The sequence below is a fragment of the Mesoplodon bidens genome (genome assembly GCF_964165515.1).
Source record: "Mesoplodon bidens genome assembly, chromosome: 9".
Taxonomy (NCBI): Eukaryota; Metazoa; Chordata; class Mammalia; order Artiodactyla; family Ziphiidae; genus Mesoplodon; species Mesoplodon bidens.
Genome location: NC_138166.1, coordinates 95,917,829 through 95,943,176, shown reverse-complemented (window position 1 = coordinate 95,943,176; position 25,348 = coordinate 95,917,829). Strand labels below are relative to the sequence as shown.

The window sequence follows — 25,348 nt, the reverse complement described above, 5'->3', positions numbered from 1 at the left end:
TCCAGGAGTCTCCTAAGTTTTCAAACACATATAATTTCTTTTGATATAACAAGGTACCCAGTTCTCCACCTTGTTCTATAGGAACTTGGGCATCTGTTAGTTTATAATCCCACTAATTCCTCTGTCTCGTAGAATCCCCACACCTTGCCCATTTTCGCCTGTGATCACAAAGAATGACAGATCACCCAGCCTCACTCAATGACTGTCAAATATTTCAGGGGGTTCTAGCCCAGTCACAGAAGGTCTTTGCCATTTGAGGAAAATTAGGATTATGCTATAGGCTATATAGGGCTCTGTATTTGGGATGAGGGATAAAGGGAGACCTACTTACCGGTTCTGGGCATCTAAGATGCTGGTTCTCTGGCGTTCCCAAATCTAAAATTCCTTTGTAGTTGCATTTGACTATTTACCTTCCCCAAAGCAGCTCAATTTCCAACACTAAGCCTTTAGAATCTTATAAAAAAGAATTCTGTACTGAAGTTATGCCTAACTTACTAATGCAGGGTATGGATAAAGGTCATCTTTTGGACCTGCAAATGGTATTTTAAGTACTGAAAGGAGAAGGGAGAAATAAAAGAGGATAAATGTGGAAAAGGGGAAGGGGGCAAATATGGGAAAGGCATGCTCAGAAGGAGACCAGGAGTCCAGGGTGGATGGAGGGACAGTTGAGGCTCCATATATGAGGGTGCATGTGGGTGAGAGTTTGCAGGGCAGGAAAGCCATCAGCTATTTACTGTTTATCACGTAAGGAGCAGGTAGGCGACTGTGGGACTTGGTTTACATACATCATCTCACTTAATCTTCCCATTAACTGATATGAGACTGATATTGTTACCTCTGCTTTACATGAAAAAACTGAGATGTAGGTGAATTTATCAAGTGAATAGGTGGCTAAATTGCAAAGCAAAACCAACCCTTCCCTTCTCCAAAGTCTTTGCTTCAGCATATGATAAAGTTTATTTGTTAGAAGTCCTAGGTGTGTAACCGTTAATTTTCTCCTACCAATACAAAGCCCACACTGTACCCTTCTCTAAGCTAACTCGGGTGTGTTCTTCCAAATTTCTTCATGGGAAAAATCACATTATCACACCTATAAAAGAAAATCTTCCACTTACAGCTACACATGCCTAGCAGAGATCAAAATTGAAAGCTGGGATTCACCAAAACTGTTTCCAACCCGGTGATATCATTAAACAACCACAAACTTTCGGCAAATCATTATCCAAACCAAGCTGATAAAGGACTTAGAATTTTGAGTAATGTGGTATGGCAGCCCCTCATGGGATCAAGCCATAGACACTTTCCTGACAAATGGACTTGTTTTAGTCAATCGTGTATAGACTTATGGAGTCATTCTGTGCCATTCAGAGAGGAAGTAGTTTTCAAACATTGCTCAGCATAACCACCATGAAGCCCTCATTCTAGCAGATAAAGCTCCTTGATCCCTGCTCCCACCACCTCCAAGTTAATTACTTAGTGAATTTCTTCAGTGCTGTGTCTTCTCTTGCCTGGCAAGCAAGTAAATAAACTTAGGATTCTTTTTTCCTTTATCGTTCTGGTGGATTTTGTTTTATTTGGTGACACACCTGATTACCCTTCCCCATCTTGATTATGGAGACAGGCTTCCAAAATGCTTGCTGTTTTCTAAATTGTCAGCTTTCAAGAACAGTCAAGAATCTTGAATTTCCAATATGCATTATCCTGATTGCACATGTCCAGGGCAATTCAGGGGGCTATCTCAGTCATAAGTCTCTAAGATTCTGGCCTTTAATCAGCCCAGAAGTATCCTGATTCCAATCATCTCTGAGAGCTGAAGCTGATGCTTTGACAATGATTACATTAACTCCAAGGAACTTCCAAGGAACAACTTTTCCTGCACTTATTTCTTACAGAAATCAGCCACAGAAATGCACCATCTGTTAAGAAGAGAGAAAGAACTCTTGGCTATGAACTGCTTTAGTGGTGGGATGATATCCTGGAAGGGAACAGCACCTGCTCAGCACCCTCACTGATAAACACAGTGTGGACCACCTGCTAGATGATGGCAGCTATTCTACTGCAAGTTTTATTCTGGTTTTCTTATTTATAATTTCCAAGTTCTTCAAGTGGGCAACTCAATACTATCTGCAGAAAGCAAGAGTATACACTGTGACAGGACATTCATTCATTACGCAAACATTTGCCAAGGATCTACTACAAGACGGGTCCTGGGCTAGGCTGAGGGATGAAAATGTAAATAAAACATAGAGGTTATTACCCTTAAGAAGAGTAGGAGACCTCAGTCAGGTGTAGAAGCCTAACTAAGGATCTCCATAGAAGAGTCCTAAGTGCATGACAGAGGTATAGCCTGAGTGCTGTGGGAACACAGCAGTAGCAACAAACACTGAGGTATGGAAACATTTAACAGAGGAATTCATAATTGAGTTGGGTCTTAAAGAACAAGTAGAGTTTGGCTAGATGGGGGATGCACGGGAAGAAGGTCTTGCTAGGTGGAGAGAAGAGCATGTGCAATGCTCTTGAGGATCAAAAAGTTTGGACACGATCAAGATGTGGCAAATTGTTTTGATTTCCTGAAAGTGGGTGGGCTGGGGATTGGGGTTGTCATGAGGTCAGCTTATAAAGGACTGAGAATGCTAAACTAAGGGGTTTGAACTTTATCCTGTAGGCAGGGGAGAGCTAACTGAAATTTATAAAGTAGTTTGTGGGCACTTCCAGCCAATATGAAGTAACAAGCACCATCACATTTACCCTACCCTCTTAAACAAGTAAAAACTATACAAAATCTAGGAAACAGTGATTTTCAGACATTGGACAACAGCCAATGCAGAACAGTCATTCCTGCGAAAAGAGAAACAAATGAGCTGAGCCCTACAATTACCCCAGCATACTGTCTGGAGGAAATTTCCAGGTTGCAGGGCAGGGTTGAGGATACAGAACTGAGAATTCAGGGAGACTAAGGTGGCTGGCATTCGCAGGATGGAGTGCTGGAAAGGAAGCACTACACAGAGAGAAGAGAGCTGCATTGAGAGGAGAACCCTGCAGAAGAGACACAGAGATCTTCAGGGGGTTCCCCTCAAATCTTCAGCTGAGTGCTGGTCACTGCATGTGTGTAGAGAAACTACCCTAGTTGGGAAAAGAACCAATGAAAAGGCAAAATAATCACTGAAGTTCACACAATGCCAGGGATAGTCTGTATTCCTATAGCCAGAGTGGAAGAAACTTGCAATACATGATGCATTGAGTAGAGTATTCAGAAGGATATTGCCTCAGGAATAGGGAAAATTAGCGCCAGAATGAAGGCTTCTCTGGTTCTAGGTAACACAACTTAGAAGTCAGTCTTTAAAGGATTAACGTGTTTCCAAGTAACAGAACACAGAGCAAGGCTCAACAATATATATATATACACACACACACATATACATATAGACGTATTTATGTGTGTGTGTGTATACACACACACACATATATACATGCATACATACACACCTTGTTGTATATATAGAAGATATAGATATATCTAGATATATGCACATCACCTACATATACACAACAAGGTAGAATGTCTGACGTTGAATACAACATTTCAGGACAAGCAACGAAGCAGGAAAATATGACTCATAATTAGGACGAAAGCACACTGACAGAAACAGACCCAAAAATAGTAGATAAGAACATTCAAACAGTGATATAATTATATTCCATATATTCAAGAAGGTGAAGAAAAATATGTGCATGTTAAGTAAAGACGTGGAGGATATAAATGAGACCCAAGTGAAATTACAGTATTATAAATGAAAAAAAAAATCAATGTCTTAGATGACAAATAAACTGAATGGAATTAACTACAGACACAGAAGAAGACTAGAAAACTTTAAGACACAGCAATAGAAACTCTCCTAAATGACACACAGAGAAGAAAAAGCCTGTTAAAAAAGAAAAGCAGCATAATAAAGCATCAGTGAACCATAAGACAGGTTCAAAAAGCTAAGTATAATTTGAGTCCCCAAAGAAGGAAAGAGAAAAAAGGGGAGATGGAAAAAATATTTGAAGAAATAATGGTGAAAAATCTCCCAATTTGATGGAAACTATGAACACACAAATCCAAGAAGCTATATGAACCCCAAGCACAAAACACATTAAAATAACTACACTAAGGTACATGATAGTCAATCTGCTTAAAACCAGTGATCAAGAGAAAAATCTTAAAATCAACTAAAGATACAGGTGCAGAGAAACAAAGTTAAAAATGATAGCAGCCTTCTCTTCAGGAACAATGAAGGACAAAAGATAGTGGACCCACATCTTTAAAGCACCAAAAGGAAGAAAAACTGTCAGCCTAAAAGTCTACATATCCAGCTTTCAAACATAAAAGGAAAATAATGACTATTCAGACATAAACATGCTGAAAACTCCATTACCAGATTTTTACCACAAGAAATTTAAAAGGAATTCCTTTAACATGGAAAATGATACCAGATGGAAATCTCTTATTTCCAAAGGAATGAATGTTTACTAATGGTAAATATGTAAGTAAATATAAAATACTATTTTTGATTTTAAATATATTTTTTAAGAAATAATTGACTGTTGAAAGCCAAAATAATAACAATGTACCACGGGTTTTATAACATGTAGAAGGGAAAGGTATGACAACAACAGTACAAAGAGTGGGAAGGAAAACCAAAATAAACTGTTGTAAGATTCTTATATTTTTGTGAAATGGTATGATGTCACTTGAAGGTAAATTGTGATAGACATGTATCCCAAAAGTCCTAAAGCAATCACTAAAGAAGTCAATAGACGTTATAAATCAATGTTATTGTTCATAAGCCAACAAATGAGATAAAACTGAATCATAGAAATACCTGATTACTCAAAGATAAGGCATAAAAAGAGGAAAAGAGGGAGCTTCCCTGGTGGCGCAGTAACTGAGAGTCCGCCTGCCAAGGCAGGGGATGCGGGTTCGTGCCCCAGTCAGAGAAGATCCCACATGCCGCAGAATGGGCCCGTGAGCCATGGCCACTGAGCCTGTGCGTCCGGAGCCTGTGCTCCGCAAAGGGAGAGGCCACAACAGTGAGAGGCCCAGGTATAGCAAAAAAAAAAAAAAAGGAAAAGAGGAACCAAGAATATAGGTGATGAATAGAAAACAGTAGCAAGAAGATAGGTTTAAACCCAACCATATCAATAATCATTACATGTGAGTGATATATTATGTGCGAGTGGTCTGAACACTTAAACAATTTAAGGCAGAGACTCATATTGGATTAAAAAACCAAGATCCACCTATATGCTGTCTACAAGAAACCCACTCTAAATGTAAGGTTGTCTGTGCTCATCTGTGAAGACTGCACCAGCCCTAACAAGCTGCAGCTCTGAAAAGTCATGCTTTTCCTCGGAAAAGTCATGGCCTCTGGTGAATATGGACTTTACCAAAGAGGCATGCCAAGTTTCACTGTGTTCTTTACGGCAAGCACTAAAATGCCACATTTTATCCCTGGCTTCTGGCTTCCTCAGTTCTCAAAACGGTCAACACTTTCAGGAAGCATTCCAACTTAACGGCTTATCAAATCCTGTTAGACATCAGGTTATGAATTACCAGAAACTGTAATTTGTGCCATGAATCTGATAATCCTTTTCTTCCCCCTTCCAACTAAAAAAATCCATATTTTCATTCGTTCATTCATCAGCCAAATAGTTAACATGTATAAGGCAGCCACTTTTCCAGATCTGTATACACAGGTCCGTATTGGTGAAACACTGTAGCTTCAGTACCCATGGAGCTTAAAATATAGTAGAGGAGACAGTCTGTAAATGAAAATATAAGTACATGTTGTGTTAAGAGTAGTAATAAAAACAAAGAGAAAATATTAGGAGGCGGGTGTTAAGGTAGAAAATGTGGCCAGAGGACTCCTCCTTGAGAAATAACACTTAAACCAGGAGCTGGGTAGGAGCTAGCCATAAGAACCACCGAGAGAGAGGTTCCGGGAACAGGAACAGCATATGTAAAGACCCTGAGGCAGAAGAACGGAATATGTTTAAGATGCTTGAAGGACAAGAACAGTCACCTGAGATGAAGCAGAAATGGTAAACGGGAACCAGATCCTGCAGGGCTACGGTAAGATGTTTTCATTTTCCTCTAAGTACAATGGACAGTCATTAAAGCATATAAATAGCAGAGTGACACACAAGACAATTTCCATTTTAAAAGTATCTCCCTAGCCAGCCTGTGGAGAATGGATTATAATGGGACAGGAGTGGAAACAGGGAGATAAGTTTAGGAAGCTGTCACTAAAGAACAGGCAGGAGAGGAGAGGGGCTTGGGCCAGAGTGGTGATGACCGAGAGAAGTTAAAGGATTTGAGATGTATTTCGGAGGTTGAACTGGCTGGAATATTCTGGCACCTTATATGTAAGCTGCGGGGGAGAGTGCAGAATCAGGGATGATTCCAACTGGGTGGCTGAAACAAAAAGAGGGAGGCCTGGGGGTGTTACAAGTCTTGGGGTGGGAATCAGAAGTTCAGTTTGAGAATGAGGTTAAGTTTAAAAACTTTGAAAGCCATCAGTGCTTCCCTTGCTCATGAGCCCAAACCAACGGGGCCTTGGAGCAGCATCTCTGAGAGTTCAGATCAGAAATTATATCTCCCAACTAAAGAAGATGGATCTCATATTGCCTGGCACATCTCTAATTCCAAATATGGCTTTCCCCACCTCTGTTGCTTTTTCCTCCCTCTCCTTGGGACTGCCCTGAATGTCAGCCTGACTGAATTCAGGTGGCCCAGGCAAGGCCCACACTTCCCTGGATCAATTTAATAATGCACACAGCACCCCAGTTATAAGATAGAGACCCGGAGATGGAAACAACCTAAGTGTCCATCATCGGATGAATGGATAAAGAAGATGTGGCACATATATACAATGGAATATTACTCAGCCATAAAAAGAAATGAAACTGAGTTATTTGTAGTGAGGTGGATGGACCTAGAGTCTGTCATACAGAGTGAACTAAGTCAGAAAGAGAAAGACAAATACCGTATGCTAACACATGTATATGGAATTTAAGGGAAAAAAAAGTCATGAAGAGCCTAGGGGTAAGACAGGAATAAAGACACAGACCTACTTGAGAATGGACTTGAGGATATGGGGAGTGGGAAGGGTAAGCTGTGACAAAGCGAAAGAGAGGCATGGACATATATACACTACCAAACGTAAGGTAGATAGATAGTGGGAAGCAGCCGCATAGCACAGGGAGATCAGCTCAGTGCCTTGTGACCGACTGGAGGGGTGGGATAGGGAGGGTGGGAGGGAGGGAGATGCAAGAGGGAAGGGATGTGGGAACAGATATATATATGTATAACTGATTCACTTTGTTATAAAGCAGAAACTAATAGAAAAAAAAATCTTAAAAAAAAAATGAACCAGTTTAGAAAACAAATTATTCGGTGACCCTAATTCTTAGTGGGAAATAATAATGACATAATAAATACGTGTAATTGTAAAAAAAAAAAAAAAAAGATAGAGACAATCAAAAGCCTTTTGCAAGCTGAAGACTGGGTCTAGCAGCCCATACGGTTGCTCCTGTCTTTCCAGCAAGCTGCATGACAGGTTTTTCCAGCCTAATTATTTCTCGGTTAATCAATCTAGTCTTCTATCATTTCATCTCTCTGCCCCATTTAAATGCATGGCTGATATTTCACCATCCCCTCCTGCATGCAAAGGAAGTTGCTGCTAGCTTCTACCCTGCACTACTGATCTTGCCCTTGATTGATATCAGGAGAAAGGAGACATTTCAAGACAAGGGCAGCTCATCTTCAATTCCAAAGAGCTGGAACTGTCACTCTAATGTGGGTGGACTTTAAAGTTTGGTGGCCCAAAGCACAGAGGAGCCTGCTGACCACGACACAGCCCCACCTTTCACACTATTCACTGGACCTGGAGGGGATGGTACCTGGGTCACAGGGTACCAGACGCACAGGCTCAAAGGCTTCCAAGCCCACAGGGACATGAGTCCACATCCTAAAAGCACCAATAGAACAGTGAGGACCACACCCTGGCCAGAAGGCAGAACTCTCTTCCTGCACGATGAGGGCTCCTGGCAGAGCATTTTCTCCTGGGAGCCACGGCCCTACACCTGAACACCAGAAAAGTCAGTCAAGCCACTGGCAGAGGTGTAGCCCCAGGCCAGCAAAGGAGGAAAAACACCTTGTTCTGGGGATCTTCTAACTCTCACTAGACCTGCCCGGTTGGCCAGTCAAGCTTAGGACCTCAGAATTTCAGGCCCCTCCTTGATGAAGCACTTTAATTGTACACTTGCCAGCCTGGCTGCCTATTTCTGTGCAATAAACAACTTTGTGGCTCCTCATGGGTTTGGGACTATAAAAAACCATAGGTCAGATCAATCACCAACTGGAAGAGATTTTTTTTTTAAGTCTGTAAGAGGAAAAAAAAAAGAATTAGAAGCTTTATTTCAAATTTGCTTTTTAATTTAAAAAAATGTAGACCTTCAAATTAAAAGTGTTTGCCAACAGGTGGAGAATAGTTAATTACAGTATGGTCACACAATAAGTTCCTAAGATGGAAAAAAAAATAAAGGACTCTGCTTCTCACAGTACGTTTTGCAGGGAGGAATGCTCAAAATTATATATGGAGTATAATTACAATCATATAGAACATATACGAAACACAGTAATGGCAGAAATACTGTAAGGAAAGGTACCAAACTGTCTACAACTGATACTGTTTGATGGAAAATTGTACTGTTTTCTTTTCTAATCATTCTGTATTTACCAATATTTTCCTGATAAGTTTGCATTCCTATTAAGAGAGACAGAGTTATTTTACTTTTAAAACAAATTAGACATAAATTCTTCTGCTTGCCTGTCTACAGCCCGCTTAAAGAAATAGGTATAATTTAAATCTAAATGTTTTAAAATCACGGTCAACAAAAGGTTAAGAGTGCTACACTACACGAAATCTTATTTCTGTCAATTACACTTAACTGAATCCAGGAAAACTAAACTTGTGGTCAAAACACTGAGATTAATATATATATATATATATATATATACACGTCTATATATATATACACGTCTATGTATATATGTACGTGTATGTATGTACACATATATATGTTTTTTACTTTTAAGTTTTGAGATAATTGTAGTTTCACGTTAAGTGTTAAATTAAGAAATCATACAGAGAGATCTCATATCCGCTTCCCCCAGTGGAAATATCTTGTATCACACCAGGAAACTGATATTGGCACAATCCACAGACCTTATTTAGATTTCACCAGTTTTACACACACTCATTTGTGTGTGTATACGTATATACACTTGACCCTTGAACAACGCAGAGGTCAGGAGCACCAGCCCTCTGCACAGTCAAAAATCCATGTATAACGTACGGTTGGCCTCTGTATCCGTGGCTCTTCCCTATCTGAGGTTTCACCTCTGCAGATTCAACCAACTACAGATCATGCGGTCCTATGGTGTTTACTATTTTAAAAAATCTGCACACATGTGGACCGGTGCAGTTCAAACCCGTGTTGTTCAAGGGTCAACTCTGTTTAGTCCTATGCAATTTTATCTTACGTGTAGACTCACGCGATCACCCCCACGGTCAAGGCTCAGAACGGCTCCATCACTGTTGCTCCCTTGTACAGCCATAGCCATAGCCACTTACCTCCCCACACTGCCCTCTAATTCCTGACAATGGTGATCAACTTCTGGTCAACGAACAATCATTGATCCCCATGTGCAAATCACCATGCCAAGCCCTGGAGGATCTTTTCTTTTTTTTACTTTTTAAAACTACTTTGTTGAATTATGACTGACATTTGAAACATCATACGTATGGAATGTATACAACTCTATGAGTTTGGGGATAAATATATGACCATGAAACCATCACTATCAGCAAGGCCGTTAACATTTCCATCATCTCCCAAAGTTCCCTCGCACCCCTTTATCATTATTATTGTGTGTGGGATAAGAACACTTAATATAAGATCTACCCTGTAGCCAATTTTATATATACAATACATACTGTTAGCTCCAGGCACCATGCTGTACATTAGATCTCCTCAATTTATCCTGTATAACTGAAACTTTGTACTTTTTTTTCACACACACACACACACACACACACACTGTATTTTATTTTTACAAGAGATAAATAGACTGACACCAAGCATTGTAAATGGATGGCCACAACAAAAGCAACAATGATTGCAATTACCAAACATGAAACACACTCATACTATGTCATAATATTGACATTCAGTTCCCTGGAGGATCTTGACGCAAATATAAATGACATAAACAGGAAAGCCTAGTGGTTAGGAGTATGGCCGGGAACCAGACCAACCGGGTTCAGATCTTGGGTGTGCCACCTACCAGCTGTGTGATCTTTGGCAAAGTGCTTAAGCTCTCTGTGTCACAGCTTCTTCTTCGATAAAATGGGGCTAACAACAGAACCTTATAGGGTTGTCATGAGAATTCAATGAGCTGATATTTGTAGAGCAAGTAGAAAGCACCTGGCATGCACAGATGTATGTTAACACATGTAAGAGCTCACCATCCGGTGGAGAACATACAGAGCTCTCATCAGGTCAGCCTGTGTTAGGTGATGTAATATCAAGGTAAACACGGCACAGTGGGAGGACAGGAAGGAGCAGTTCCTCTGGCGGTGGAAAGCTAAGATAGGCTTCACAGGAAAGAGATAATTTGGGTTGGGCTTTCAAGTATGAGTAAGACTTTAACAGAAATAAAAGGGAAGGGATGATGTTCCAGGCCTATAAAACAAGGTGCTCTGTGGTCCCGAGGCATGAGAAGGCGGGGGCCATTCTGAGAGAGGACCACAAGATTAGAACAAGAGGACATCATGAGGAGACCAGACGGGGGTCTGTGAGTGGGGTGAGAGGAGGAGAACAGCAGCCACAGATGAGGGAAGGCCGGGGCTGGGCTTGGAGGGGGTCTGGAATACCAGGCTATAGTTAGCATTACAGCTTTGCAATCCTGGAGGAGACCAGAACAGAGCAGAAAAAAGACAGTCTGTCTCCAAAACATAGGTACATCAGGAGGGGATCAGAATGGAAGGGAAAGTACTTTGTAAATTACAAAACACAAGCAATAGTGATTTATTAGGAGGACGGCCTGATTAAAAACTAGCAGCAGCAACCACGTTGCTTAGACACGGTCACTATTCTTGTTAGATGCATCAAATCTCGGGAGTCTGGGGCACGGGGATTAGAAGTGATCAGGCTCACTCATGCCAGAACCTGTTTTCTCCCCGCCAGGGAAGTTCCTGCTCTAGCCAGGTGTCCTCAATGCCCATCACCTCCAACCAGCCTTTCCCGGGGTTTCTAAAGGAAGCAGATCTGCAGAGACTTTGGCAACTCCCAGTGTCTCCCCCCGTCACTGGCACCCTCAGCTCTGTCATGGTGAGCCCACGGCGTTGATCTGATCATCCGGCCAAGGGCCTCCTTCGGGCTCAGGACGTCCTGGTCCCCGAACCTGTGCTTCTCCTCCTGGTTGTTTCCTGGGGCCTTTACCTCCCGTGTTGGCTGGGACTGTGCTCTCCCGACCCAGGGCCCGTTCAGATTTCTGCCTTTTCACAACCGTATTCTTGCCTCTGGTCCCAGGATTTCCAATGACCTGTTGCTGCCCACTCCCAGGAGTGACATGTAGGAGAAGAATGAATTACCCTGTGTGTCTGCTTTGAAAAATTTTCTCAGCCAACCACCTTCTACTGGTTATTTTTCTCATTAGAGAGGGAGGGAGGAAGGACCAAGAATCTATTTCACTTGCTTAAACGAATTGTATGGTTGGTTAACTCTACATAGAATGGGGAAAAAAAAAAGATTAATTATACCCTTTAGGAGCATCAGACCTGTTCCTTTTTGTTGTCATTCTCCTACCCATGAGAAGAAAAAGATGTTGGAATAAATGGCTCTTGCTAAGAGGGTGGAAGTGGTGGTGTATAGTTTGGCTCTGAAAACTAAGGACAACCTCCTCCCCTCCACGCACCGCCCCTCCAAAAAACATCCTTCCCTCTAAACAAGGTTGGTATATGAACATGCCTGAAGATCATGAAGATGCCATGTACCAAGTCTTAGAAATAAATATTTCCAAGTACCCCTAAAGCAGTATCTTTTTGTCCTCCCAATAAAGAGCAGCCTCCCTCAGTGAAAGATAGCACTCTCCACAGCATATATCAAGTACAATCCCTTTTCAACCAAACACGTCAAGACACTATCCCAAGCCTTCTTAGACCAAATTCACTTGCAGCCATTAAATCGAATTTTCATGTACATAAAGAAAACTATATCAGTTGTAAAAAAAGAAAACACACAAAACAACAAGGCAAGAATATCAAGACTGAGGAAGGGAGGAAAGAAAGAGAGAAAGAACGAGAAAGAAAGCTTCGATTTCCCTGATGTCACAGCCCACGCCCAACAAATTCAATTATTTATGTGTTTAGAAAATGCCAACATCTCCAATTCCTTAAGTCTCAGAGCAAACCCTTTTATACAGTTGGACTCTGTATCTTTCAAAGTTTTATGTAAGGGTGGTGTCCAGTCCATGGGTGATTTGAGCCTTTGCTTTTCTGACCTTCACCCAGGCAGAGGGCAAAGAGGCGGCGAGAGGAAATACAACATACGTGATGGCAGGGAAGGATGATTTATTCTTAATTTAATGAGATAGGATAACCTATTAAGAAATTAATTGTGACCCGCTTTCACTGCAGCAGACACCTCAGTAAAGGACAACAGGTCATCTCCTTCCCCCACAAAGTCCCCCACCATCCACTTGCCCTATTTCCATCCCCGTGGATGGTTTTAGTTGACTTTGTTTCTGCAGATATACGAATGTCTCAAACTCTAACGTGAATAAAAATCACCTGAGGGGGGCTTCCCTGGTGGCACAGTGGTTGAGAGTCCGCCTGCCGATGCAGGGGACACTGGTTCGTGCCCCGGTCCGGGAAGATCCCACATGCCACGGAGCCGCTGGGCCCGTGAGCCGTGGCCGCTGAGCGCCTGCGCGTCCGGAGCCTGTGCTCCGCAACGGGAGAGGCCACAACAGTGAGAGGCCCGCGTACCGCAAAAAAAAAAAAAAAATCACCTGAGGGGCTTGTTACAATTTCAGGATGCCTCTCTGGACCTACCAATTAAAATTTCTCGGGATGGAGCCTGAAGTCACATTTTAAACAAATTCCCTAGGAAATTCTGATCCAGGGGGTCAACACTCCTTGAAAAACACTAGGTCAAAAGAGACATTAAAACTGGAATACTTGGGTGTGGGAAGCAGGCGAGCTGAGGCTTCAGAGGAAAGAACCAGACCTCAGAAGCCTCCTCTCCTGGTTAGGGAGGTTGGTTTTTATCACACAGGCAGGCAAGGGCCACTTCAGGGTTTAAGCAGGGCTGTGACACAGTAAGAATGCTTCTCCCTTAAACTTCAGCTCAAAGCTCATGTGTCACCCTCTCCAAGAAGGCCTTTCCTGCCCCACCCCCAATCCGAGTCCAGCAGAGCTTCCTGCTCCTCTATGCACCCTTCTAACTCACCACCGACCTCCTTGTATGGACACTGTCCATTTACTTGTGTCACTGTTCTAATCCCCTCTCTGCCAGTAAGCTTCTGCAGGCAGGAAGTGGCTTGCACACAGTGCCTGGCGCACGGTAGGTGTCCTATAAATGTTTAATCAAGCAGACTATTGCATTGCATTTACCGCCATGTCACCACCAAATGATGATGTTTCACAAAGAAAGCGACTTCACTGCCCCCCATTCCTTGATCACATGGCCTAGAATGCTTCCTTTCTAGCTGAAACTGGGCCCTATTTTTAAACCCCTCATTTATTAGAGGATATTAGTCTTATAGGAATCAGAATGAAACACCAGATGCCTGCAATTTTGGTCATGTTGTCATGGAGTTAGCTCGTTTATAATTTTTATATTTCAGAAAGAACTCGTAATTCTCCAAAGTTCACGTGTGTAGGCCAAGCCCCTGAAAGGAGTTTAAGGCACAGGAAAACGTACCAATAGGTGATTACAGCACGAAAGCACATGGTGTCCAGAGTCTTTTAAATCCTAAAAGCAAAACACCTGATTTCTATTCTGGACCACCCCCCACTCCCAAACCTCCAGCACCAAGCACCTGTTTCAATCTGGCCAGCACCTCCCACTCAAGGGCAGATGGAAGGAAGAGGCCATGAGGATTTTAAATCCTGAAATTATGTTATAAAGCAGACAAGAAACATTCCAGGAACTGGGAGTTGTAAAGATCACACCTGTGAGATCTCCCTTATGAGACGCTCCTTCATTCTCAGCCAGAAAAATTGATATCAAGCGGGTGGAAACATGAGACAAAACTTTGACAAGCTAGTACTCTCTCCCAGCTTACCTGCGGCCTCCTGTGTGCGTGCACCTGCGTCCCCTTCAAGAGGTGTCCACTTACCCTGCAGCCTGGGTTCTTCCAGCTCGCTTTCATCCTCGAGGGCAGCTCCGTGCTCTACGGACCTTCCAATCAGCGTGGGGTCTTGGGGGCACATTAATCCTGAGGCTTGGGGAACCCTCAGCGATGCAGCTGGGAGATGGGCAACCCTTGTTAAGGGTTTGGAGCTCCCTTGATAAGCGGCTCCCCAAGTCGCCTTCCACAGGAAGGACTCTGTCTCCAAGGCCAAAGGCGCCACCAAGCCCACTGCCAAGTCCGGACAAGGGAGCCGGCCCCCCTCCCCCAGCCGAACGCCCTGGCCCTCCAGGGCGAGCCTCCCGACCGCGACGCCGTAGGCGGGCTCTCGCCCACGCCCCGCGTGCAGCCCCCACCCACCGGGGAGGGGCCGCAGCGGAGCCCGCACCTGCCCCGGCTTGGGCCTCGGCGGGGGCGGGAAGCGGCGTGGCCCCCGGGCCTCGCCAGCCCGCAGCTGCCCCATGCACCGCCCTCCCGAGTGGGCCTCGCCGGCGGCGGGGTGGGGACGCGAGCGCCCCCCCCCCCCCGCCCCGGGCTCGCAGCTCCGCACACCTGCCTGCGCGCGAGGCTTCATTAGGCGGCGCGCAAAGGCAGCCCGGCGGCCGCGTGCTGGAGTCCAGGCAATGGAGCTCAGCCCGGAGCGCTGCCCGGAGCCGCGGGGTGAGTGCACGGGGGCCTGAGGGGCTGGGGCCCAGGGCCCAGCGGCAGGCCGAGGGTAGGGGTTGGAGGGGAGTTGAGAAGGGCTGGAGGGGTCGGGGGGCCAGGGAGCCCACCACGCCATGCCCCCCATCCTTGGCGTTCGGATCTCTGAGGATGAAGGGAAGAAAAGCAGGGCCGTGATTCTTCTGCTCTAGGTTCCCACACCCATCACCTTTCTTACCGGGGCCTATCACCCGGATACGTCGCATTTATTGAGCACCTACTGTGTACCGGGTTTGCTAGGCTACAAGCGCCCCTAAAATGCTGTAAAACCGGTGTGTCCTCCTTCTCTATTTCACCATCCAGCCTCGGCGCTTCGTGCCGCCATAAAGGCCTGCAAACCCCTTTCACCAGCTTGTACCCTAGGAAACAATCTGACAAAGCAAGCGCCCTAGCCCATGACCTACATCTTTCTTACACATTGTTAGAAAGTCGTTTCTTAAGACAGCCTATCTCATGCAACTTTCATTAAAAAAAAAAAAAAAAACTCGCTCTAATAGTGAGCATCCACTTTAAAATGTTCCAATTTAGTTAGAAATGATAAAGCAGCTCCTTGAGCTGAGACGGTTTGGGATCTGGAGCTTATGAATAAGTTGGGAGGGGAATGGGGGCGGGGTTGGTGACCCCAGGAAGGACTCTGTCTCGTGATCAAGAGCGCGGCGCTGTGTGAGCTTGGGCAAACCACTCAGTTTTGTCAGCCACATTTCTTCATATTAGAATGAGCTATAAATAGGCCTTCCTCACCAGGATTAAATGCATGCTCGACTAATCTTTGAAAGGTGCCTAGCACAATGCCTGGGACATGGTAAACTGATGAATCAGTCATAGCTCAGAGAAGGACAGACAAGCTTGGAGGATGAGTGACAGGAGCTTTCAGTGCCAGCCAGGTCACTCTTCCTTACCTGTAAAAGGAGGGCGCTCACCTGGGCCCGAGGCCCCTGAGTGAGGTTCTGCTTTGCAGGGAGGGGATGGGGGTGTGCCTGAGGGAGAGGAGGGTGGCCGAGTGAGTTCTGTGGGAGGTCAGGGTGGACATCCCTGTTAGCTCCTTTGCTGTTCTTGCCTGGGCTCCTGGGGACCACTCAGTCCCGCCGTGCCCCTGCCCTGAGCACTGATGCCTGCGTCTGCTGCAGGAACGAGATCCAGTCTGAGAAACAGCACAGTCTCCATCGATTCCTCTCTCTCTTCCCAGAGTCCACTCCAACATTTGTCCCCTAGAAACCCCTGAATAGATGCCTGTCCCTCAAACTCACATTCCAGGTCTCGGGGAGAAAACAGGGAACTCACAGAGAGTAAGTTCCCCCCCCCCAATTAGGATTGCACGCCTACTGTCTAGGTACGCGAGCTCAGGCCCCTCGTGGCTGCATCTATTTGCTTTTGCGTTTCCAAGCTGTGGGATAATCTGATTTGACCCTCACAGTAGCCGAGTTAGGAAGGTGCGCCTGGAATGATTACCCCATTTGATAAGTGGACAAATTAAAGCTTCAGATCAGACAGGACACCAGTTGCAGACCAGGAAGCAGCACGCCCTCCTGGTCCAGGCTGTTCCTTCTCCCGAGCTAAAGTCAGGGGGTGCTGGCTTTCCACAGGTCAGGAGGGTGGAGACAAGCCCCCGGCTGCCAGGCTAGAGGAGGAGGAGGAACCCCTGCAGAGTTCAGCCCCCCACACTCAGGAAGCCCCAAGTGAGGACGTGCCCCTCTCCTGCGCTGCTCCCGGGGAGAAGCAGCCATCAGAGGCCCCTGGAGAAGGAGCTGGAGCTGGGGCTGGGGCTGGGAGAGCCGGCCAGCGCCAGGGCTCAGGGGCTCTCCGCAAAGACAGAACCCTGGGCCCGCCTAGACCCCAGCCTCAGGGGGAAGCGCACCCTCTCCCGGTGAGAGAGGGGAAGCTGGGGAAGAGGCCCTACTCTCCAGCCGCCGGTAAGCAGAAAAGGCCTAACGCTGTGGGTCTGGACTCCACGGCATCTCCCAGTGTCGCTAACCCAGCCCGGGCCACGTACAACCCAGTGCCTTGTGGGTCAGGCCGGGGCTCCTGCCATCTGGCCAACCTCCTCAGCACGTTGGCCCAGAACAGCCAAAACACAGACCAGAAGAAGTCCCCGGAAGTGACCTGCCAAGGCCGGAAGAAGACACGGACTCTATACCGCTCGGGTAAGTCCCTGAAGGCGAGCGGAAACCTAGGGGACCTGGCATCATCTCTGGGAAAGCTGGGCTCAGCAGAGAACGCAGCAGCCCCAGGAGAGAGGAGTGTGGTTGGTTAGTACATCACCTTGGCTGGGTCCTCTCTTGACCTGTGCAGGCCATGACCTCTGACCTCAGAGGGAAAGGTTGGGTTTTCTCATCAGAATATGAAATTGGGCCCGGGGTAGGAGGGGCAGGAAAGTAAACACCACACAAAGTATGGTGGCTTTGCCACAAAGCCGGAGAGACAGGAGGCCCCAGCCCAATGGGGAACTTAGTCGCAGGGCTCTGGGGAGGCCCTCGGGGTGGGGACAGCGGTCCCATCTAGAGGGCATCTGTTTTTCTTCTCTACTCCCACATCACTGGTGTTCATCCTCAAGCCAGTGTTTTCTTCTTCCAGACCAGCTGGAGGAGCTAGAAAGGCTCTTCCAAGAAGACCACTATCCGGACAGCGATAAGCGCCGGGAGATTGCCCAGACGGTGGGAGTCACCCCCCAACGCATCATGGTAAAGGGCACTGGCCCTCTGTCTCGGGGTGGAGGAGAACCCACGTGCCGGCACTCTGGGAGAGCCAGACAGAGCAGGACAGGGGCTGGGGTGAGGCCTCAGATGGGGCTGTGTTCTGGCCTGTTTGTGCCACAGCCTTAGAATAGGGGAAGAGGCAAGTGTCTCAGAGGCCATCTCGAGGAACCTTTCCCTGCCAATCTGAGTGCTGCAGTGACCTCCTACAGTCACGGAGACATCATAGGACAGCAGGACTGAGCCTCAGGCTCTACCCTGTTTCTCAAGCTCTTCGGGTGTCTCTCCCCTACAGGTGTGGTTCCAGAATCGCCGGGCAAAGTGGCGAAAAGTGGAGAAAATGACTGGGAAGGAGAGCAAGGACGCCACTGCTGGCCCTGCCCTCAGCCCCACCAGCAACCAGTTCAGGTAAGACTTTCTCCTCTTCCTGGCCCATCCCTGTGGGCAGGAACTGGGGGCTAAGCTGGGATCCTGGGCTCTAGTGGGAGAAGGGACTGGAAGGCTGGGCGTAGGGAGTTGTTGGCTAATGGTTAGAGAGATTTTGACTGCATGGGGTTGGGAAGTTGCCCAGTGCCTTGTAGGAGGCACAGTTTGGAAATCTGGGTCCCTTTCCCTGCACTGAATCCCCAGTCTGAATCCAGGGACTGCCCGAGCTACAGACTTCACTCGTCTCCCTCTAGCTCTGCAGCCGGACCGCCACCTGCTGTGCCCGCGGACCGGGAGCCTGGGACCTTCGCTCAGGAGCCCCCGCTGGATCCCCTTCCAGGTGAGCTGACCACCTTCCGAGGGTTGTCTGGGGGAGTACAGCGGCGCGGAAGATGGCAGAGTCAAAGGGCTGTTTCTTGAAAGACCTGGGAGTGGCCGGAGCTCCCCACGGTTTCGTTCAGGGGGACCCGGGCTTTGTGCACTTGGACCACACCCAGCGCTGCCAAGGCTGCCCCCCACTTTCGTACTCTCACAACCCCCCTTTGACCTCTGTTGCTAGAGCCCCCCGTGCTGCTGACATCTGACCAGACTCTGGCCCCGACCCAACAGAGTGAGGGTGCCCAGAGGATGGAAGTGACCCCACCACTCTTCAGCCCCCCACCTGTTCGAAGAGCCAACCTCCCTTTCCCCCTCGGCCCCGTGCACACGTCCCAGCTGATGTCTTTGCTGCTGGATACCCCGGGCAACGAGAGCAGCCGCAAGGATGGCCCTTGCGGGTCGTGGGGGACGAGGTACGCAACCTAAGGGCGGTGGTACTTGACTTACCCTGGGGGAGGCACGGGAGGAGGAAAGATAGATGGAGCTTGGGAGGGGGGAGGGTAACTGAGAGAAGCAAGGAGTAGTGAATGCGATGAGGATTCAAAGGGCACGTGGATTGGGGCGCGAAGGATCTGGGACATCACAGCAGTGGCGCGGGAACGAGGAGAAGCCGGAGCAGGAGAAAGAACAGGAGGCAGCAGACCTGGGGTGGCGGAGATGGGGAGGGGGGCCTCGCTGCGCGGTGTGGGTGGGGCCGCCCCCGGAGCCGCGCAAAATACTCCGCTGCCTCCCTCAGCGTCACGCCACCCCCCGCCTGCTCGTACTTGGAGGAGCTGGAACCCCAGGAGTATCAACCCAGCAGCCAGCCAGGACCGTTCCAGTTCTCCCAGGCTCCACAGAGCCAGCTTTTCCAACACCCCCAGCCCCAGTTTCCATACCTGCACCCCTTCCCCTTCCCCATGCCCAGCTCCCTGACCCCTCCACTGCTGGAAGACTCTCTGTCTACATTGTCCTATGGCCCCAGCGGGGGCACATCCCAGGGCCACTTCCCAGGCCCTCCATCGGGGCAGATCCTGCTGCAGCCACCCGCTGGGAACATGGGTGAGTTGGGGCTGGAAAAGAAAGGGGCCTTTGGTGACAGAGGACGGAGAGAAGGGAGAGAGCCTCGTGAGCTGGCGGGAAGGCACGGGGGTGAGTGAATCCCTGTTACCTAAAGAAAGGCCGCTTGTCTTTGTGAAGCTCTTCTTCCTCAAGTGTCTTGGAGGTTTCAGGGCAGAGTAAGAATCAGCAAGAGAGCTTTGGAGTGAGGAAAAGCAAAGTTTAAAGTCCAGCGCAGCTCTTGGCTCTCCTGAGGTTCCTGGATTCTGAAACGGGGATGATATTCCCATATCTTAGAGGGCTTGGTGAGCATTAGGAACAACACACGTGAAATACCTGGCACGGGATAGGTGGTAGCTGATGTGAGTGTCCGATGGGCCACCTGGACCCTGAAATCCCGGAAGTGACCATCTCAGGAGGACTCAGTTCCAGCAGAAGGGGAAGAAAGATGCTGGTTCCCAGTCTCCTGCCTGCGTGAGAGGGCACTCACTCGGCCTGACCCACGGGTCCACTTCGTGTCACTGTTATCCAACCGTAGGACCTCGAGACAGGAGCCTGCCGGGTCCCGAGGGGAGACTCGCTCCAGGGTCCTAACCAGTGTTTCTGTGGAGCGGGGAGGGGCCTCTGTCACAGGACATGTTCAGCGTGGTCGGTGCCTGTCATCCCACTTACCCTCTGTTGTGCTGTTTGATCCCACAGGTACAGTCCCCTGGAACGACCCCTGCTTGCCAGACCTGCCCTTCCCCAGTTCCTTCTGTCCACCAGCTCTGGGGGGCCCCCCGGGAGGGGACGGCTGCTTCCTGGATCTGTTTGCAGCCCCTTGTGCTCAGGCTTCGAGCAGGCAGCCTTCCCCAGGCCTCGCCCGGCTTCCTGAAGGGACCAGGCCTGGAGCGGAGCCCCTACTCAGCAAGGCCCAAGAGGAGCTGCCTGCCGCCGCTGTGGAGCTGCCCTCGGCCCCTGAGGAGGGCCGACAGGAAGACCAGACCAGCCGTGGCCCCTAGTGCTGGGGCCGAGGAGTGAAGAGGCCACCCTGCTGGGGAGGGTTGGGACGCCCCAGAGTAGACGGCGGTTGAAGTGTTAGGAAAGACTGGACTCTGTGGATGGGGGTGGAAGGAGGGCGTTTCCCCCTCTGTGGACTCATCTTGCTGGATGCTGATTTGAGAAGGAAGAGGCCTGGCCCTGCCCTTTTCCCCCCACCTCTGGATGGTGGCCCTGAAGAAAGAGGGTGGCCTATGTCACCTCCCAAGTTTGTATCAGTTTGTGTTGTTTCCTTGCCTTGCTGCACAGATGAGCCGCAGTGTCCGCTGTAAGCAGTAAACTAGTCTCCCCTTGGGCTGCTCTCTGTGATGATGTGTCTCCCCTCTCGCGCCAGTGAAGAGCACCGTGCCCGTCACTGCTTTCCACTCGGCTGACCAGCTGTGTCCTGGGCGGCCCGGGCGAAGTCCCCCCTATGGGGCAGGATCACGGGGAGGCTGGCATCCTCCGGTCTCCTGCTGAGGGAGGAATTGGGCCACTTGGACTGCGTCTTTGCTCCTGCCATGAAACCATGTTCTAGCCCCAAACCCAGAACTGAGCCTGACCAAAGCTGAGCCCCGGCCCTTCTCTGGAATTAGGGCCCTGCAGGGATAGGATTACCGAGAGAAGCGCAAGGCTATTTAGGTTAAGCCTCTAGAATTGTGAACCGTGACTTACATTCCTAGTGGTGTTTGTTTCTGGAGTGGGGGGGGGGGAGGGAATGAGGGGCCACGGCTGGTCTGGTCTTCCTCTAGGACCACCTCGCTGTGCATCTGACGAGTGTACATCGGGTGCCATCCTGGACCTCCAATGCTATGATCATTGGAAAATACACAATTTTTTTTTAAAACATGTATTACAAGCAATTATTAACTTAAATCCATCGTACTAGTTCTAGCGTCATGGCTCATGAGAACTGAAAAGGAAAAATATTTAGAAATAGAGAAGAAGTGTCTTAGCTACACAAACGCATGTCCGGGTATCTGTGTAGGGTTTTAAAGAACAACAGTATTTAGTAGCTTTGCACTAGTATTCTACTGCCACACGAGGATCCTAATAGCTGGGCTTCAGTAGCCTTAATTTAGGGATTGCAACATATACACTGAAATCGTAAGTGTCTTATATTGTGATGTAGCTAGGTCTTTTAAAATATACATCTCTCTTTATTTTATTTTATTTATTTTTTTGCTGTACGCGGGCCTCTCACTGTTGTGGGCTCTCCCCCTGCGGAGCACAGGCTCCGGACGCACAGGCTCAGCAACCATGGTTCACGGGCCCAGCCACTCCGCGGCATGTGGGATCCTTCCAGACGGGGGCACGAACCCGTGTCCCATGCATCGGCAGGCTCACCCTCAACCACTGCTCCACCAGGGAAGCCCTACATCTCTCCTTTGTTTTCACATTTTGTCTCATGATGCCCATGAAATGAGCAGCCTAAAAACAGATGTAAGGGGAAAAGATTCTTCTGTGTAAGCGGTAAAAAACAACTGTTCAATTCCGTGCTATTCTTCCTCTCGCCATCAGTCACCACAGCATACTGCTGCTTTCAAAGCCCTACAAGGAGGCTGGATATTTTCTCCTCCAGATCTTAACTGATTTAGGTTCCTGCCACTCCGATAAGTAACGCCTGGTATGGATAGCAAAACAGTAGATATCTAAAGCCAAGAATTTAAGGGTATTGGGCTTTAAGATCTGTGCTTATATGCAACAATTAGATTTAAAGTGTTAGGCAATCTAATAGTATACTATTAGAATAAAATAAGTTCATTGAGAATTGAGAATGAATGATAGACCAAACAAAGAGAAAATAGTGACAACTTCTTAGAAGCATAGAATCCTCAGCTGACAAGTCCAACCACCTGGCAAATGCAGGAATGATCTCTATACCACCACTGATGGAGGATCATTCAGTCTTGATTTTCTAGGGGGGCTGCAAAGGAGGGGGTGGCTAGCTCCTTTACACAAGAGCCTACAGAATGTTTGAAAGCTTTAATTATTATGAAGTTCTCTCTTCCACTAGGAGGAAGTCAATATTGTTTAACTGATACGAGTTTTGCTTTCCACGTGCTACAAAGAATAAACCTAATATCACAAAATCTGAGGACTGTATGTCATTCCTCAGAGCCCTGGCCTCAAGTGGCCCGGTCTCACTCTTTGCCACCTTAAATCCCTCTCTTCAAATGAATATGAGTTTGTGGATATTCCTTTTAAGAGTGGTGCCATGGGCTTCCCTGGTGGTGCAGTGGTTGAGAATCCGCCTGCCGATGCAGGGGACATGGGTTCGTGCCCCGGTCTGGGAAGATCCCACATGCCGCAGAGCGGCTAGGCCCGTGAGCCATGGCCGCTGAGCCTGCGCGTCCGGAGCCTGTGCTCCGCAACGGGAGAGGCCACAACAGTGAGAAGCCCGCATACCGCAAAAAAAAAAAAAAAAAAAAAAAAGAGTGGTGCCAATGGGACAGGATCGAAAACTCAAAGAGAAACTCATGCACCTATTGTCAATTAACCTACGACAAAGGAGGAAATAATATACAATAGAGAAAAGATAGTCTCTTCAATAAGTGGTGCTGCAAAAACTGGGCAGCTACATGTAAAAGAATGAAATTTGAACACTCCCTAACACCATACACAAAAATAAACTAAAAATGGGGACTCCCCTGGTGGTCCAGTGGTTAAGAATCAAACTTCCAATGCAGGGAATGTGGGCTTGATCCCTGGTCAGGGAACTAAGATCCCACATGCCATGGGGCAACTAAGCCCACGTGCTCTAGAGCCTGTGCATCACAACTAGAGAGCCCGAGTGCCACAACTACTGAGCCCTTGTGCTTTGGAGCCCACGTGCCACAAGTAGAGAGAAGCTCGTGCTGTGCAAAAAAGATCCTGCACGCCGCAGCAAAGACCCAATGCAGCCAAATAAATAAATTTTAAAAAATAAATTCAAAATGGATTTAAGACCTAAATGTAAGGCCGAATACTGTAAAACTCTTAGAGGAAAACAGGCAGAACACTGACATAAAAAGCAATATCTTTTTGAATCCACCTCCTAGAGTGATGAAAATAAAAATAAAAATAAAACGGAACCTAATTAAACTCAAAAGCTTTTGCACAGCAAAGGAAACCATAAACAAAATGAAAAGACAACCCACAGAATGGGAAAAAATATTTGCAAACAAAGCAACTGACAAGGGACTAATCTCTAAAACATACAACAGCTCATGCAGCTCTATATCAAAAAAACAAACAACCCAATCAGAAAATGGGCAGTGGGAATGTAAATTGATACAGCCACTATGGAGAACAGTACGGAGGTTCCTTAAAAAACTAAAAATAAAACTACCATACAACCCAGCAATCCCACTACTGGGCATATACCCTGAGAAAACCATAATTCAAAAAGAGTCATGTACCACAATGTTCACTGCAGCTCTATTTATAATAGCCAGGACATGGAAGCAACCTAAGTGTCCATCGACAGATGAATGGATAAAGAAGATGTGGCACATTTATACAATGGGATATTACTCAGCCATAAAAAAATGAAATTGAGTTATTTGTAGTGAGATGGATAGACCTAGAGTCTGTCATACAGAGTGAAGTAAATCAGAAAGAGAAAAACAAATACCCTACGCTAACACATATATATGAAAAAAAAAAGGTCATGAAGAACTTAGGGGCAGGACGGGAATAAAGATGCAGACCTACTAGAGAATGGACTTGAGGACACGGGGAGGGGGAAGGGTAAGCTGGGACAAAGTGAGAGAGTGGCATGGACATATATACACTACCAAATGTAAAACCCATAGCTAGTGGGAAGCAGCTGCATAGCACAGGGAGATCAGCTTGGTGCTTTGTGACCAGCTAGAGGGGTGGGATAGGGAGGGTGGGAGGGAGGGAGATGCAAGAGGGAAGAGATATGGGGACATATGTATATGTATAGCTGATTCACTTTGTTATAAAGCAGAAACTAACACACCATTGTAAAGCAATTATACTCCAATAAAGATGTTTTAAAAAAAAAAAGGGCAGAGGATCTAAATAGACATTTCTCCAAAGAAGACATACAGTTGGCCAAAAAGTACATGAAAAGATGCTCAACATCACTAATTATTAGAGAAATGCAAATCAAAACTACAATGAGGTATCCACACCAGTCAGAATGGCCATCATTAAAAAGTCTACAAACAATAAATGCTGGAGAGGGTGTGGAGAAAAGGGAACCCTCTTGCACTGTTGGTGGAAATGTAAATTGATACAGCCACTATGGAGAACAGTATGGAGGTTCCATCAATCCCACTCCTGGGCATATGTCTGGAGAAAGCCATAATGCGAAAAGATACATGCACCCCAGCATTCAGTGCAGCACTATTTACAATAGCCAAGACATGGAAACAACCTAAATGTCCATCAACAGAGGAATGGATAAAGATGTGGTACCTATATACAATGGAACATTACTCAGCCATAAAAAGAATGAAATAATGCCATTTGCAGCAACATGGATGAACCAAGAGATTGTCATACTAAGAGAAATAAGTCAGACAGAGAAGGACAAATATATGACATCACTTACAGGTGGAATCTAAAAAAATGATACAAATGAACTTATTTACAAAACAGACTCACAGACTTTAAAAACAAA

General features: G+C 47.0%; 1 protein-coding gene across 1 annotated transcript; it reads left to right on the top strand.

Annotated features, from left to right (window-relative positions):
- Window positions 1-14,925: 14,925 nt before the first annotated feature.
- NOBOX (NOBOX oogenesis homeobox) lies at window positions 14,926-20,699 on the top strand (the record flags this gene model as incomplete). The annotated part of the gene is made up of 8 exons (XM_081244411.1): window positions 14,926-15,124; window positions 16,750-17,307; window positions 17,738-17,844; window positions 18,152-18,264; window positions 18,537-18,622; window positions 18,842-19,073; window positions 19,397-19,701; window positions 20,398-20,699. The coding sequence occupies 8 exons, from the start codon at window positions 14,926-14,928 to the stop codon at window positions 20,697-20,699; spliced, it is 1,902 nt and encodes a 633-aa protein (XP_081100537.1).
- Between the last annotated feature and the right edge of the window lie 4,649 nt (window positions 20,700-25,348).